The sequence below is a fragment of the Corylus avellana genome, chromosome 4 (assembly GCF_965113065.1).
Source record: "Corylus avellana chromosome 4, dhCorAvel1.hap1.2, whole genome shotgun sequence".
Classification (NCBI taxonomy): Eukaryota; Viridiplantae; Streptophyta; class Magnoliopsida; order Fagales; family Betulaceae; genus Corylus; species Corylus avellana.
In genome coordinates this window covers 10,772,103-10,790,367 of record NC_142493.1, presented here as the reverse complement: position 1 = coordinate 10,790,367, position 18,265 = coordinate 10,772,103, and the positions used below count along the sequence as shown (strand labels likewise).

At 34.2% G+C, this 18,265-nt stretch overlaps 1 protein-coding gene across 3 annotated transcripts; it reads left to right on the top strand.

Moving 5' to 3' along the window:
- Nucleotides 1-5,176: 5,176 nt before the first annotated feature.
- Nucleotides 5,177-18,080, top strand: LOC132179929 (Transducin/WD40 repeat-like superfamily protein). 3 transcript variants are annotated; one of them, XM_059592743.2, is made up of 17 exons: nt 5,177-5,536; nt 5,633-5,686; nt 5,768-5,820; nt 6,494-6,527; nt 6,747-6,837; nt 7,773-7,864; nt 9,194-9,268; nt 9,765-9,856; nt 10,822-10,951; nt 12,500-12,589; nt 13,000-13,065; nt 14,530-14,621; nt 15,082-15,147; nt 15,254-15,320; nt 16,431-16,519; nt 17,132-17,258; nt 17,934-18,080. In XM_059592743.2, the coding sequence occupies exons 1-17, from the start codon at nt 5,381-5,383 to the stop codon at nt 17,976-17,978; spliced, it is 1,419 nt and encodes a 472-aa protein (XP_059448726.2). In that variant the 5' UTR covers nt 5,177-5,380; the 3' UTR covers nt 17,979-18,080. The 3 variants fall into 3 exon arrangements, with proteins under 3 accessions (XP_059448726.2, XP_088372038.1, XP_059448727.2); XM_088515912.1 differs by lacking the exon at nt 17,132-17,258; XM_059592744.2 differs by lacking the exons at nt 17,132-17,258; nt 17,934-18,080 and adding an exon at nt 17,023-17,122.
- Nucleotides 18,081-18,265: the final 185 nt, after the last annotated feature.

Here is an 18,265-nt window from a genome sequence, read left to right as displayed (position 1 = left end):
CTTACTCTCTGTTAATTAATACACAGTCACAGAGGTACAAAATCCAAAGGGTGGAGTTAGCATTCAGATATATATATATATATTGTGATATATATATATATAGGATGATGATAGGTAGAGCAGGGTTTGTAAACATTTTAAAATTAATCTGCTAATTAATATATAATTTGTAATTGGGTCTGATCATGAATGAATGAAGTCAAATTAAAATATAAGATTTTCAAAGATCAGAATTTGCACTTAAATTAATTTTATCAAACCTTTATATATCCTCTTGAAGACCAAAAAATTAATTAGATGGCATTTACGTAAATTTGGGTCGGGAAAGATTAGTTCAAAGTAATACTAATACCTCGCCCCGCCCACAAAGTGATTTAATTAAGAATCCAATTAAGCTACCACAATTATATATTGAAGCTCCTTAATTTTGTATGGTGTCAAATTAAAGGAGATTATATATATTGCTGATTTTTGGAATCTTTTTGATAAATCATAAAATTGTTAATTAAATATAATGGAGACATCGAGAAGTGCATATATATATATAACAAAGGCATTTTTATGATGCTCTTTAATTCGTCTTTAGATATAAAGGTAATTAGGGTTTTTTATATATATTGTTAATATTATTTTTGTGGGGGTTAAGTGATTAACTCGTTTTTTTTTTAGGTATTTTCATAAACATTGTCCATGATGAATAATAGGTCATTTTTGTTATCTTGTCAATTAGAATTGATTAATTCCTTTAAGGAGAAAGAATTGTGAGATAGATAGATATAAAGATCGAAAAGCATGTTTTGGACTTCTTATTATCAATGATTAATCACGTACACGTATGATCAAATAGAACAATAGTAGCTAGGTACGTACTATAAAAATTAACAACTTTTTAGCTTTTAAGAATTACATGTTAAATATCAATAGCAAATTAGCAATAGAAAAGAGGCTGACAGAGGAAAGAAATGAGAGAGGGAGAGAGAGTGTGCGTAGTACCTGTTATACAACTTCAAGCTTACTGTGCCTTCTTTCTCCTTAAATTATCAAAGAAATCTTTTTTTTTTTCTCCTTTAGTAAGAGAAAATACAAATCACATAGATGATTTACAAAGGATGATTTGGTAAAAGAAATAAAACAATATTAATTGCTATGCTTCCAAAACTATGATTGATAGGATTTATAATGAACAAAATTATTCCTTTATTTTTTCTTTACTCTCCAAATATTCTTTTCTTTAGGTGTAGGTTTCTCTATTCTCTCGAATTTGTCATTTTCTTCATCTCCAAATCTAGTTTTCTTTTCTTCTTCATCAATTTTTTTTTTCTCTCTCCAATTATATTCTCCTACTTTTTCTTTTGTCTTTTTCCCCACGTACAACTTCGTTTCTTACAAGTTTAGATGGTTTACAAAAATGAAATCTCTACTGTTGTAGACAAAGCTAAAATTTGCTATGCCCCCAAAAGTATGAAAGATAGGGATTATAATGAACCTACTTAATTTTTTTTTTTTTCTTTTGTCTTCAAACCTTCAAGTTCATTTGTTAGATTTTTTTTTTTTTTTTTTTTGTCAAAATAGAAACATTAAAAATAACTTAAACAGAAAACATTATCAAAAAACACAATAATAGCTTCATTTTTTTTTTAAGTTACATCAAAACACTTTTTCAAATCAAAAACAAAAACTCCCCAAAACACATTAACAAACATAGGTGTCATTTCTTTCCTTTTTTTTTTTTTTTTTTTTTGGTACATGCTAATTTATTCTCTTACTTCATCATTTTAAAAAATAAATAAATAAAAACTTTGCTAGGCTCCCAAAACCATTTATGAAAAAAATGGGTGAAAACGAACTTAACTTTACTAAGGGCTACATGAATTAACTATTAAGTGCAAGGGCAAGAATATTATGAGGAGGCAACAACAGCTCAACGTTTGAATAAACCTTTAGCTATTTAATCATTTTTGTTATATTTTATCATTATCATTCATTTATCTTTCATTAGATAGTGTTAATTTTTATCTTTAACTACCTATTACTCAATCAACCTATGAAGATGAGTTGGGAATTATTGTAAAAGCTGCTTTATTTAAAAGACATGTACTCAATTAATAAAGGTATCAAGAAGTTTATTCCAAACTTTTGTTAAGAAGAAGCCTCTAAAAACTTACTCAAATTTATTAAGTTGCGCGTGCTTGAGAAATTGAGCACGTAACATTGTAACACATATCTATTCATTTCTTCTTTCCTTTGTCTCCAAACCTTCTTTTATTTTGTACATTTCTTTTATTCTGTTGCTTTATTATTTTCTTGGTTTCTACGTCTTCTTTTCTTCTCTTCTTTTGAAAGCATTTTCCTGTTTCATAACTACTCAAGCCAGCAGGTATATAACTGAAGCAACATTTAGTTATTGTAAGTTGGGATTTGACAGAATAAAATAAAATAAAATAAAATAAAAGTCACATGATTTTAATAATTACAATAGCAATTAATTAATAATCCTCATAAGAAAATGATTCAATGATTTTTCCTACCCCCACAAGTTTCTCCTGCAGAAAACCAATATCAGGCTATATTTGCCAGTTTACATTTTTTTTTTTCACTTTTTGACTGTGATAGATCAATAAATCAGTCATTCCTGCAACTGTGAAAATATCTGATCATGAACAGAGAGATAAGAGATGTTAAGTAATTTTATCAGCGTAATAAACCAAAACAAGAAAGATTAATAATAGTCACACAACCAACATCTGGTCTGGAGAAACATATATCTGCAGTACTACTAGCTAGAAGAGACAATAAACATAAATGTCTATTAATCCTAAACATGTTAGTGTCCAACAAAATAAAATAATACAATTTTATAAACTTCGGATTCGGATTCAAAGGACATGACTATTGGTGGGACCGACCACTCAGTGAATCAAGGGTTCAAATTTACTGACCATTTGAATCAAATTTGAGTTTATCTCTGTGACATAATAATAGCGCCTCACTTGTATGATTACTTCCATGTTTAGCTTCTTGGACTACACCACTATATATATATATATATATATATATGTTGAGCTACCTCAGCTTCCATGAATGCATGCTTCCACCGATTTTTCTCTTTTGTTTTTTGGGTCCTTATCCATGTTTGATTATATCAAGAGTATAGATGTGCATTTATAATTTTTCTTTTCCAAAGAAAACAAAACTACACGTGTGAAAATGGAATGAGAAACATATATAGTGTTACAATGAAACAATGTCACTTTCTTTAAGAAATTATTTATTCCCACCATAATTGGTATACAAAGGATAACAATAAATATTTCTCCATGAGTCCAGTCAACTTTTGTAGTTAGGTTACGTTTTGCACAAACGAAACTAAACTTAAAGACCATCGAATTTTCTATTCTTGCAAGATCGAAACTGAGACTCTAATTTTGGTTTACATACAAAAGATATTTTAGAGAGAACATAAGAAGATATAATTTTTCTATATATTTTAAAAATTGCTAATCTAACAGTAATATAATAGTTATAACTATCAATCTAACAACCATAAACTACTTTTTTAACAGTCACTAAATCTGACCATCGGTTCTTAACAGACACTTATTTTTGGCCATTAGATTAAATAATTATCAATAATTATTTTATAATAACCATTAGATTGTAATTATTTTAATCTCAACTGTAGATATGATCTTACAATTGATTTTATTGATGGTCCAATAAATCTAACGATCTACGTACCTAATAACCATCCAATGGTCCAAATTAAAGTGCATACACCCAAGCATTTCCTTAAACCAAATGCCAGCAGTGTGTCGGGCCATGTGGCAGCTTGGTGGGACACGTGGCGGCTTGACCGAGCAAGTCCCAGTCAAGTCCTGAGCGGGTCCTGAGCAAGTCCCGGGTAGGTCCCGGTCAAGTAATGGGCAGGTCCCGATTATGTCCCTGTCAAATCCTGGGCGGGTCCTAGTCAAGTCCCGGTTAAGTCTAGAGCGGGTTTCGGCTGAGTCCCGGGAAGGTCTCGGCGGGGTCCCGAGCAAGTCCCGGTGGGGTCTCTGTTATGTCTCAGTCAAGTCCCGAGTGTATCCCGGTCAAGTCCCAGGCGGGTCTCGGTCAAGTCTCGAGCAGGTTCGGTCTAGTCTCGGTTAGGTCCCGGGTGGGTCCTGGGTGGGTCCCGATTAGGTCTCGGGCGGGTCCTGGATAGGTCTGAGCGAGTCCTGTTCAAGTCCGGTCAAGTCCCAAGCAAGTCCTGGCGGGGTCTCGAGCGGATCCTAGATGAGTCTCGAGCAGGTCCTGAACAAGTCTCGGCGAGGTTCTGGGTGGGTCTTGGCAAGATCCGTCGATTTGAGAATGAGATGTTCAAAGTCAAAAAATGATTTACATGAAAACCGTAAACCATTTTTCAAAAATTAAAGAAGAATTTTCGGTCAAAAAGAAAATATTTTCCATTGACTACTATTTTATGTCGAAGTAAACACCATAAAATACGGAAATCATTTTTTGAAAATCATTTTACGCCTAAGTATATATTAAATTTTCGAAACAAATAAAGTAAAATTATAAAATTGAGTAAATATGATATACCCAAAAAAAAAAAAAAAATGGATAACTTCACTTAGTCTTGAAATGTCACATTTTTTGCAAATACCCCCTAAAGTTTAAAAAACTCTCACGTCCATCGATCTTTTGATTTGTTCCAATTGCCTCCATCCGTTAGGATTTTCTGTTAAATCCTAACGATGGTGTGAAATTCTTAAAATGCTCTTATTTTTATTAAAAAATAAACTCCTGATCTGTGGGTTCAATGGTGGTTCTAACTCACCCACCTTGTGACTCATGGGTCATATTAGACAAAACACAAAACCAAAACCAAAAACAAAAACAAAAAAAAGGTTAATTTAGACAACACACATGCTGTTTGTGACTTCAAATCAAAGGTATTTAAAAAAAAAAAAAAAAAAAAAAAAGAACTGGTAAGATTATGGTTGGCCGCCTAGCATCACCAAAATATATAGCACATTCATGTTTGTTGGAAATTACCCCATCCAATCCATCGAATTCGCTGTGGGCCTTTAAACCAGCAACGGGCTCCCGGCCCAGGAAGAAAGACTCTCGAGAGTTACTCAATACGGAAAGGCCCATCAAGTATTCCAATGGCAATCGCCGAGACAAACACTTCCCGGGATTGCCGAGTACTCCCGTATGAGCATCTCCCGAGAGTATCTCTGCTAATCCAACATGAAAGATCACTAAAGTATCTCGTATCCCAGGGAAATAGTGGACTTGGCGGGAAAAAAAAAAAGAAAACGATCACAACAGTCGATTTGCCTGAAACTCACTCTGTCACACCGAAACCCGCAATCTCTCTCTGTTCAAAACTTCAATGGACAAATACTTGACCCCTCTCAAGCCCTCACCTGAAATCCCTAAACCCATTCAAAGGCACCGATGGAAGCGAATGGCTATCGAATTGAATGGCCGGTTCGAGCCGAAGTACCGCCACGAGATCTCCGGTTTGCTCATGCAGTCGTATTCCGAGGTGCGTCCGATTTGTGATTTACTTTGTTTGTTTGTTGAATTGTTTTGTGTAAAAAAATGGCTGAGTCTTTGCGCTGGTTTTTGGTTGTGGAAAAAGATTGGGGCATTTCCGCATTCATACCGTGTCGATGGCGCGCCGTGTCGAACACATGTAAGGGACAGCCACAGCTCGTTGTTTGATTGATTAGTTTTGTTATTTAGTGGTTTAGATTGTTTCGGATCTGTTTTACAGATGAATATGATTGATAACGGTGCAAGAATCGACAGCCCAATGCCAATTAGAAAGTTAGTATCTCTTATTACACTATTTATTGTTATTGTTTTCGTAAATTCTAGCTTATATGTGGGGTTCTTATATGAGATCATGAATTAATTGAAGATCAAATGTATCTATTTGCACGTTTCTGTTGTCAAATCTAATATTCAAAGCTTGAATAATGAATCTAACTAAAAGTGAATTGAGTCATGAAGGGAAGTGATAATAGGCTTATACCACAAAATGCTGTTAGTTTGGTAGCTCTTATCTAATTTTTGTGTTGAGATACGTATATCGCTAGGGGTGGAATTTTTATGGTTTGTGGTGTTACACCACATGCTAAGCATGTGGTTGTTGACAATGATTGAGTGATTGTGTTATTAAATGTATGGGATGATGTTGGCTTGCGAACCTAAGTTATGGTATCAACTATGAACCCAAACCAATTTTGTTAATTGAGCAAAGCTCACACATTACTTTAATGTGTAATGGGTGAATTGAACTCTCTCTACTCTTTAGATTGTATGCTTCTTTAATAACATGTCTTAGAGCGAACTCCTACTCCTTTTCTACTTTTAAAACAGCTTTCTAAGTTTTATGTCACATTGGTATATTGATGCTTGGACATTCTTTTGCTTTCCACGTTTTCTTTCTTCTCGGGTTTCATGTTTGATGTGTTTACATATGGAGGTTCCTTTTCAGGCAAGGCATCTCTGCACTGGAGTTTGACAACAAGGTGAACGCTGAATCTTTGCTTTCCAAGTCATAATCTCTGTACTTTTTACGTATGTATAGTTATGCAAATGACAGTCTTTGAGGTCAAACACCATGGAGCCTATTAATTTGAATTCTTATAGTTCTAGATTGAGTCTCTCATTGCTTCTTTTACTTTGGCTTCACTTGTTTTTTAAAAGCTTGAGATTTCACCTTTTTTCTTTTATTAACTTTATTCCAGGGGATATATTTGGCGTCAGTGACAAAATCAGGATGTTTAACAGTGCATGACTTTGAAGCTCTTTATTGCCAGAGTAATGAATCATTGCCGAGTAAGTTCCTGCACTGCAACTTGCTATACTGTTTCCCTAGGGAAACAGTATAGCAAGAGGCCTCTTGGCACGTATCTGTTTTAACCAATTGGAGGCTTAGTTATGCTTTGGAAAGATTTCTTTGAATTATTTAACAGGAGTGATGCACTCATGCTCTTAAAGTAGAACCTGATGACAATGGTAACGTCAATAGATAGACACTCATGTGGAGGAGATTCATAATTTGAGTGTACACTAGGAAGTGTTAAACTCATATTTTGGTTTTACATGTGGCAGCTGGGATGACAGGCTGGAAATTTCACTTGGTTTGTTTTTAATTTTTTATATGAAAAAAAAAAAAACATTTTTGATCGATAATATTCTTAATGTTTATGGTTAATACATGTAATGTTAAGCAACTGGTTCCAGTGACAAGGCACAATTCTACATTTTATTTCTCATGTGATAAGCATGTATGTTTGTGGTGACTTCACTGTGAATGTTTTTGTCCTTCTGCAACACATGCAATGTGCTCATAGCGATGGATCTGCTGCCTTGAAACTAAAAATGGAAGCGCCATTCATTGTGTCTAATATAGCAAGCAGCATCACTTTCCAGCTGTCTTTAAAACTGTGGAATGATATGCAATACTCATATTCTTTCATTGCAAATTGACCATGTTTGTCAGTTGGCGTCTAAAAAACTTCCTCCCCTTGGCATTTTTATTTTATTTTTTATTTTTTTATTTTTTTTCTGGAATGCAAGATGAACTTTAATGTAATGCTCTTAAATATGGTTGCTTAAATGTCAATGACAGATTGTTAATATGTACTTCCTTTTAATTTGTATTTTGATGTATCATAAGTTTTGGTTACTATCTCTTGCAGTGTAATTCAAGAACAAATTTCATGTTACCTTTACTATTAATGTCATTCCTTTTTTAAAAATCCTGGTAGGCACGAAGGAAGATGAAACTAAGCATTTAATGCACCTTTCTTTACGTCAACAACTTGATGTGGTCAGGTGGAATTGCACTAACCAAGATGAGGTATGGATTTGGGTGCTTCTACTTGCTGTTATACATTGAGATATTTATACTTTATGGATGATACACTACAGAACCAGATATGTTTCTTAGAATGTGGCTTGTGCTTGCATTAACAGTGATTTTTTTTTTTTTTTTAATTTTTTTGATAATTAATCGAAATATCATTAAAACAGTGAAAGATTGTGGCACTAAAGCTCAAATTTCAACCATTGCACTAGTGATGTGCTTGTTAAAATGACTTTTCTCGTAAGTATATGAATATATGATAGTTTTGTACCAATAGTTGAAGAATGATGGGAGAAAGAGTCCATAAGTGATCTCATAATGCTTCCCTGCTACCAGTATGACTTTTCAAATCGTGTTTCATCAAAACATATCATGAAAGAAACTTTATTTTCAATGAGTCGTTAAAACTAGAAATGGATGTTTATTATCCCTTTGATTTGAATCATCATCTATTTTAAACTCTTTCTGATGTGGTCTAATTAACTATCTTATTGAGAAGAGACTTTAGTTTCTTGTCCCTTTTCCCCTTGGATGGATGCATATCTAACCTTCAATTGCACCCAACAACTCATGTCAACTCAACTTTGTGTTAATCCCTGCTTGTTGAAAACCCCCCTCCCCCCTCTTTTTATGTATGTTTGTAATCTATGTGTCTCTCTAGTTGATTCATTACGTTTGACTTCAAAATTCTATTATAAGTACACACATTTCTTTGTAGTATTTTTTAGGAGCTTTCTTAGTCTCTAATAGCTTAGTTAAATAAGAGTTTTGCATGCATTTACCATTAAGAGGATCTGAATTTCAGATGCCAACTTGGAGGCTATAACAAAATTAATGCCATCCTCATTTCCCCAAGATGCAACATTTTTTTTTTTTTTTTTTTTCAGTTTTTTATCTTTATATGAATAGGTTTGTAAGAAGGTTCATCATCGACTACTTGGCCACTTGTACTGTGATTAATTTAGGTTTTTACTGGTCAAACTTTCAACATTAGTTTAGTTATTCTCTTCCTTTCTCAGTCTTAGTTCCCTTGTCATTCATCAATATTCAAAAGTGCTTTCCTTGATATCATGCTGTTAGTAGTGAGTTAGATGTCATGTGCGACAGGCTTAGTATCATTTTGTTTGTTCTCTGAGTGATAGTTCTTATTTGGAATGAGAAGAATATATGCATCTGTATAATGCTTCTAGTTTGGAAACTGTCAATCATATTGTTAGATGCATCTGCTGTTTGGGCTGATTAACTGTGTTGTAACTGTTTCCCTGTCTTAATTTCCTCCTGGAATTTTAACCTTAATATATATCAATTTGTTCATTTTGTTAGGTTGCTTGCACATCCACGAAATGTAATGCAGTACTTATTTTTGACATTGGTTACGTCTCTTCTGAACCAGTCGAAGTAAGCTTTCTCTTTTTCCTTTTCATACTGGAAGCATATATGCTAATTAACGTTAATAGGCACTCAAGCCCTCATGGTCTTTGTTTTCCATTGCATTATCATTGAAACCTTCTATATTGAAGGATTACTTTTATGCTGATTTCTCAAGGTATATAAATTATCCAACCCTTATTTTTCTTATTATTAGAAGGTAACACACACTCCACACCTCATGCATACACATAAACTTTTTTGAAGACAATGTAGGATACTTGATTCCCGGACTCACATTCTACTTGGCTTACAGCCTTGGTGGTCTGGTTCTTCTCAAGTATTTTGACAGCTTCATAGAAAAACTAATTTATGGTCTCACATTTCTTCATTCTTTATTTGAATTTTTATTATGAAGGCTGTGTTGTGGTGTAGTGCTGCAGTTCGGTCATACTACTTGGTATGATATCCTGTTGTTTTCCGTGTGTATGACAATTCTTGTTCACTGTGTTCATTGTTGATGCAGATATTAAAAACAAGAAATACTGTCACTGTTCATGGGTCTGACATTCATAAAGGTCTATCTGATATAGCTTTTACTTCAATTGATGATTCAAGGTTGGTAAAAGAGGGTAACTTCAGAGAAAAAAAATGGTTTTGTTGCCAGACTTGGATGATGGACTTGTGAGAGAACAAGCTTATGCCAAATTTGTTTAGGAATATTTCTAATAATTAGGGCTATTCATGTAATTTAATATATTTTTCTCTTTTGACCTCAAAGTTTACATAGATATGAACTCACCTGTTAGAATTAGAACATGGAATTTGGTGGTTGGATGGATAAATGATCTGCATTTTCTAGTCATGTGATTCAGTCTTTAAATTTGAAAAATAGATCCTACAATACCTAAAGGTTGCTTTGCTGATGCAGTATAGGGAGCAATTATAAATTTTTTAAAATCATGTATTTTTTTTTCTCTCGAATGCATATCAGTGCAGAATCACTTGTTACAGCATGGTAAACCCTTTTTGTTCATGCCATAAGAAGGTTTGTGGTTTGGCAGAACTATGCTCTAAGGCATGTGTCTGCCCTTTTCTTCAATTTGCTTTATTTCCTTTCACTGAAATCATGTACTAAGCTCTTTATACTAAAACTGCATTTTCTAGCTCTTCAAGTAAAATGGAAAAAAGCAAAAATTCCTTAATCTATTAAATTGGGCACACTGTAGCCAAAAAAAAAAGATTATAGTTATGAGATTTTCACTTTGGCCATCCTATGAGACAGGTTGTGGCCTTTATATTTTGGGTGTTCATAGGTCTTGATTTTCAATTAAGATTGGACAACTAATCAATCTCATTGCGAGTAACTTATGTTGTTGCAAAAGGGGTGTGATGCAACTTAAAGCATGATCCAGATTGTACTTTGCTTGGATAGTAGTAAATTGTGGTTTGTTTGCATTTGCATAATGTGGTATATGATGTATTCTTTGACCTTTTTTATGACTTCTCAGTGGAATCTGGTTTTTGTGAATTATTTGGTCTTCTAATAGCATCTCTTTCTTTTTTATGCCCATTTTCTATAGGTTACTTGCTTCTGATACATATGGTGTTGTCAGTGTATGGGACAGAAGAACGAGTACTCTTCCATGTCTTGAGCTCACAACTAATTCCCATAGCACCCTTAATAGCATTGAAATGAATGTGGAAAATCAGGTTGGTGATCACAACCCTCTTTATAGTTTATTAAGTTACAGATGTGCATCTGTGGGCAAGATATATTTTTGTATAATGTCTATGATCTGATGGACGTACAACTTCCTACGTTGTTATCTACTCTTGAACTACATTTTATGCTTTCTACATGTATATGTGTTTGTCATATTACTCAACATGCTATAGGATAAAACGGAGCAAGCATATTCAAGGATTAGCGTAGGAAAAGTGTGATTATGAGAGTTGGGAAAGCTACTTGAGGCGGAAAGCGGTAACCGTTAATTTTATTTAGGGTTTTATTTTAGTGTATCAATTTAAGTTTTAATATAGGATTTATTTATTTTTATTTTTTGTAATTCCATAATTGAGCATTCGTTGCCCCCTTATGTTAGGCAAGAAAATAAAGCCATGTTAGGTAAGTATTAAATGGGCATTGCCGTTAGTTACGAGTACTACAACTTACTTATCAAAAAAAAATTAAATGGGCATTGCCCTAGGGTTAGGTTAGGGTTTAGCTATTAGTCTATGTAAATGTAATTTTCTTTTCTATTCGACGGTTTATGATGAATTGAGATTTTTGTGAGCCATGGATTTGTCTTTCCCTTCCCCTAATTTCTTCTGTTTTCTCCCCCCTTTCTAAAGCTTCTTCCCAGCTTCATCTTCTTCTCTCTCGGCTTCTCCCTCTTTTCTCTAAGCTTTATTCTCTAGGTCTTTTTGTCCCGCATCACTACTTATATTCATGAAATTGCAGTCATCCTGGTTTGCAAGGTAGGGTGGTTTCTATAGTTGTGCAGTAATCCATATTTTGTGGCCTTTCTTAAAAATGTTCTCTACTCAAGAACTAGAGAACAAGAGTTTTGGGGAAGGCTAGCCATGTAGAAGAACAGTTCTTACAGAAAGTGGAACAGCAGAATATTCTTCATGCTACCCACATTGTTTCCTTTTAATTTATAATTTACACAAGCACCCAGTGTGTCTTGAACCTACGATTTTACCCTCCTTTTTTTTTATGGTGGAATGAGGTATCATTTGAGCTAGAGCTCATTGGTACAACTATTGGTTATGTGTCTCTATAATGAAACAACATTCTTTATAGTATTTTTGGTTTTTTTGAATATACAGCTAATTGAAACTGGCTTGAAGACAACAAAGCAATAATTATTTGTGATTTCCATCTGGACCAAAACAAGTTAGATCTACAAAAGGAAGATTATCTTTCTATTCCTGACTTGAATTCATGAATATACCTAGAAAAGGGGTGAGAAATTGTCACTGGTTAAAGGTCTGCGTAATTTTAGTGTTGACTCTACTAATTAAGTAATGCTCTTTGGACTAAATGGCAACTCCTCCCCTCCTAAAAGGTAATGTCACTACTCACTAGTTCAATCCCATGCGGGTCAGTTCTTGTCAGCTTATTGATTGAAAATTCAGTCAATACTCAATAGAAAGAAATGCGTGTATTTGCACGATTTTATTCCTGCAAGTTGCATCTGGATTTTGTTACTAAATCTTATGGACCTTAGCAATAACAATTTTATTTATCTGTAGATCATTTTTGGGGCTGGTAAGCATGGGATTATTTATATGTGGGATCTTCGAGGAGGAAGAGGCTCTACTGCTTTTCAAAGTCATAAAGAGGTAAAATAGTTCAGTTCTCATTTTTCTTTATACATGCTTGTTTACCACAAAAGTTTGAATCAGCACATGAAACAACTGGCAAACCGTTGGCACTGGTTTAACAAGGGAAATCTTGATAGCTTATATTCATTGTGTTGGCCACATCAGCAATTATGTCTCCAACTTTGTTCTTCTAATTTTTTTTCTGTGTATGTTTTCTTTTAAGGTGGCCATGTAGGACAAACTTGTATGCTAGTTATAACTGCACTTCTAAAAGCTTTGTCCATCTATTATTTAGTCGTCGACTGCACCTTTTACAAGATATTACATTTTATATATAGACTTTTCTTGCATCTATTACTTTGTGAAATTACATAGCTTCTTCACTTTATTTCCCCTTGTCTATAATTTTCTGGTTTTTGGCCGTTCAGGCATGTCATCCACCTCTAACATCGTTGAAGCTCGCATCAATGCTTGAGAAAATTGAGCCTCTGAAGGTATCACAACTTTTTTGATGCTATTGTAAGTCAATTTCCCTATCTATAGTGGCTTACTATTTCATTAATAGGGGATTTATTTAGTTTACTACCCTAAGTTTTGACTTGTTCTCAAAAAGCTTTCTTGGTTTCAAAATTTTGTAAAATAACAACTTTTGATTTTTGCCATATTTCATCAGCTCGTTCTGTCAGATTTTCCATCATTTTCTTAAAAGAAGCCATGTGAAATGCCAATTATACCACCCCCTCAACCCCAACGATTTTTTTCAGTTGCATTTTTTTTTTGAGTTTTATAATCTTTTAGGGATATATTTGACATTTCAATATTGTGTATATGTATTATAAAGAAAGTTTAAATTAAATACTATAATTTTTTTTCAAAATAATAAATTATTTTATTACAAGAAATAAAATATATCCTACTAACTAATGCTTTGGCGAATAAGGTGCTACTATGGTTATAGCAGGTAGAGAGTTTCAACCTCTGGTTGTCTCCCTTACCCTTAGGCATCATTTGGGAAAGGTTTTTGGGGTTTTAGTGGACAAAAACAGTAGCAAAAATTGATTGATGTAAAAAAAAAAGAAGTAAGAATGTGTGGTGAAAAAAATGAAAAAGTAAAAATGTTTGGTATGGAAAAGTGAAAAATTTTTGTTTTGTAGTGATTTTTTTATTTGAATATAAATAAAAAGTGATTGATGTGATTTAAAAAGTGAGAATGTTGAGAGTTGAATTTTTTTGTTGATGAATAGTAACTGGCCGGTGGCTTTTGCCAAACAATGCCTTATTGTTTATATTGAAGCTAAAAAAGCTTCTTTTTAAAAATAAAAATAAAAATTTAATTCTTTGAATAATCTAGCATGCTTAGTCTATCGTTCATCAAGTGTCATCCCTTCATTAATAAAATACCTGTCTAAATGTTTGAAAAATTCCAAACCGGTCTCAAGTTTCAAAAGCAATAAATAAAACCAAAACTTGCTTTATTGAAGATACATTCTGATGGTTGGCTTTTGCGTAAGAGATATTTTATATGGAGGACAATATGATGATAGAAAAATTAACGAAGGTTGGCCCATTGGTTTTCCTATGAATTTGTGATACCTTATAGACTAATATTTTTTATGATATCTATAATTTCTTATATGTTGTTGTATTCATCTCTAAAATTAAGATTTTGGTTAATCTGTGAGTGTTTGCTTCATAAACATACTGGTAATTCATAAGTATTAGTGTATATTACTTTTCATAAATCATGGAGTCGGTTTATTGAGCATCAGTTACATGGGGTCTTACTGTGTGAATTTAATACTAGATAAAGATCACCTTTTGCAGGTCCATAGTTTACCCTTAATCACTTTTTTATTTTTTAATGTGTACCCTACCTTTTGCAGGCCCATAGTTTACCCTTTATCACTTTTTTATTTTTTAATGTGTACCCTTTATTACATGTTGTCATTATCATGCAGGCACAGTCACATATCGTTTCAAAAGAAATACACTCTATTGATCTTGATCCATCTTGTCCATATCAACTGGCATTCCATCTTGATGACGGGTGGTAGGTTTGGAAAGGAATCCTGTTTTCATTCTTTTTGTGCATTTTATTATTGTTAGAAATGGGTCTTGGGCTTAACTCAACCCAAAAGCTAGCTCAAGAGTTGAGGTTTCCCCTCAACTTATAAATGGCCAATCTCCTTAATACCCAGGCAATGTGGGACTTCTAACACGCCCCCTCACGTGTGGCGGGAGGACATCCAAGCCAACACGTGCGACAATGGGTGACGGTGGGCCACAGCCAATTAATTGGGTTAGGCTCTGATACCATGTTAGAAATGGGTATTGGGCCTAACTCAACCCAAAAGCTAGCTCAAGAATTGAGGTTTCCCCTCAACTTATAAATGGCCAATCTCCTTAATACCCAGGCAATGTGGGACTTCTAACAATTATCTTCACAAGTTTTATAGCATGTTAATTTTATAATAGTTGACAATAGTTCATTACAACATTACTTATTTTAGGTCAGGTGTTTTGGACATATACAATTTTCAAGTTACACATGTTCATTGCCCTCCCCCTGCTTGGTTGTAAGTGATGTTGAATAAATTTGATATTGAACTGTTATTTTAATGTCCAAAGCATTTGCAACTTGCATTTGGTAACTCTAATCTTATTTCCTTTTGATTGGGTTAGAAATGATTCCAACGATGCATCGGATTTGTTAGGTTTGAGGAAACCATCATGGCTACCTACATATTCAGTGAGTATAGTCAATCATTGGCCTAATTTCATTCCATATGGTTCTTATGTATGACTTGACATACACAGGTTTTATCTCTAATGTGTTGCTTATTAATGGTGCTGTAAAAGATGGAGCTAGTAAAGACAGCTGTGATTTGTTTGCCAATCCATTCTTTTTTTAGAAGCATGCGTATCCTGATTTTTTTTTAATTAGTAGCCCTTCATTTGTGACGGTAGCAATAGTGGATTAATTAGCCAAGAAGAGAGTGACATATTTAGCCCCAATAGACATTATAAAATCCAGATATAAAGGCATAAGAGAGCACTAGAACAAGTACAATATGTTCTTTATGTACTCATCAGCTTATGGAATTGATTACTATGATTTGCCACAAAATGATGCATTATATAGTCTTGTTTAGAGGCTGTGATGGGTTCAAATACTTAGCGACACCCTAAAGTGCATTGCAATTTGCAAAACCTGACAAATTAAAGTTTTGTTTGTTTTATTTTACCTTGTGGTGAAAGATCTCAAATATGGACTACTTTGTTGTAGAATCTCAAGGATTTTCTTAGTTAGATGTATGGATGGATGAATATTCCTCTGCCTTGTAAGCACTTTGTTATGTCTAGAACTGCCCCAGGCTCAGGTGGTGAAGGTGTGCGGTGGGATTGGAGTTAGTCTTACTACAGTCTTAGAGAAAATAGTATGTCTATATTGTCTCTACTCTCTAGTACGCTATCTTCGCCACTGATAATGATTTGTACAAGGCATACAGTTTTTTTTTTTTTTTTTTTTTTTCTTCGAGTACTTCGGAAAATTTTCTTCTGTATTAGGTTACAACTACGTCTAATTCTAAATAGTCATGGTCCTGTTTTTGTTTTTATAGTGTTCAACGCTTTAGCTTGGCTCATCTGATTGATAAGCAAGAATAAGCTGAACCAAGCTAATTGCAAGCAGTCTGCTTAATGTGGAATGAGTCCACGAGTTGTCTTGAATAAAAGCATAATACATTATTGCAGTGTACCCATCATGATAGCCATATCTATAGGATTCTATAGAGAAGTAATTTTTCTCCCTCTGACCAAATCTCAAAGTATAATTCTACTTTGATGTCTTCTGGTGCAGATCTATACGGTTGGATCATCATCTGATAAAGGTATTCATCTTTTGGATTTCTATCCAGACCCAAGTTCTCCCAGCTATGTAGATCACAAGTAAGAGCCCCTAACCATAGCAATCCTTTGTTAATTGGCTTGTGATTGAAGGGGCTAAATTGTGATTGATTACCTAATTTACCAGTGTGGACACATGAGAATATATCAATATAATGTGCCATCCGATCTAAATAATAATGTGTCAGCCTAATTGGGGGGGGATGTATTTTCCTCCTGAAATGCTTTTTCTATGTGGAAACATGAAGATAATAATCATGGCCTTATAAATAACAACCTCCAGTGCTCATGTTAATAAAATTTCTCACTTTAATCAGTATGACATTTCACATTATCATGACTGACAATTCTGCCAATTAATTTTGGCGGGATATATCCAGTGTCAACGCTTGGAAATAGATATTGTTTTCTAAGGATGATTTTCAAGCTCTAAAGGGGAGTAGTATGTGCGTAGGCATGCATGTATGAACTTTCGTCCCCTGCATTTTCTTTCTATTTAAAAGTATTGCTCACTCTTTTTTCTTTTTTCTTTTTTGTCTTCCGAGGATGATTTTCAAGCCCTTTAAAAGACTGCATGCGGGCGTGTGTGAACTTTCCTCCACTTCATTTTCTTTCTGTTTTGAAGTATAGCTTACCCATTTCTTCTTGTTCTAGTGAAAATATAGAGAGCGTTTCTGGGGTAAACCATCAAAATAAGCAAAACAGGTTCGTCCCTTTATCTGAAGGTGTGACTGCATGTGCTGCTCATCCCCTCAATGGTACCATCGTGGTCGGGACAAAGGTTTGTAGTCTAGAGGATCTAATTTCATCTTCTTTCTGTTATTCATATTGTTCATATGCCTCATCTTTAAAGAATAAAAAAGAAGAAAATTCCTCTTTTAGTGAGCATATCTTCCTGTCTCTCATGCCGTGAACCACTTTTTCGATTTTGTTTTCCTCAGCTTCTTTTTGAAAAGCACTGCATTAGCATATATCATCATTACTCGAGCATCTACCTGCACAACTATTGCAAACATGCATGCCAGCACATTTTGCAACTTTTAATTAATTTAGCTGCGTCTCAGAGAAATTTTACTTGTATTTAGAATGCATACATCATCATGGATATCAGTGAGTTCTAAAACCAAGTGAGCGATGTTATAAAGAGAACTATATGTTTGTCTCCGTTGAAGAGTCTACATGGTTTAGTTGAGCTGGTTCCAGGTTTTAGGCTTAGGAAGTTAGCTAATTACTGAAGACAAAATAACTCCAAAATGAAGGAAAATGGTCCCTTGACACAGGAACTTGCTTTCCACAAGATTGACCCAAACAAGTGGTGCCTCAATCATGTGTGGCTTCAAATATAACTGTGACCATCGTATTTTACACCCTCATCTATGATATTGATAAATTTTCCAACTGTCTTCCCTGTTTAACTAATGGAAGAGCCTGATTTTTGATGGATGAATGATTTCAGCACTCGTCTCTGCTCATGATTTCCCAGAAGCACCAATCTTCCTAAGTAGGAGATTATTGTCTAAGCAGTGGACAAATTGGGCTGGAGACATGTTCTATATCCTTTGACTCAAGCCAGCATGTAATTATGCCGTTCATCGAGAAACAACAGCCAAAGCCATTGAATTTGAAACTCCTAAATCTACACGGTAACAAAGACATGCAGAATGGGAATGGAACCCTAACTCAAGTGGCTCAATCATATAGTCTTTGAAAGCAGTCTGAATCTTTTCTCAAGTAAAGCCCTTCAGCTCAAGGTGTATGTCGTACATCTCTTCTCTGGCGTTGTTATTT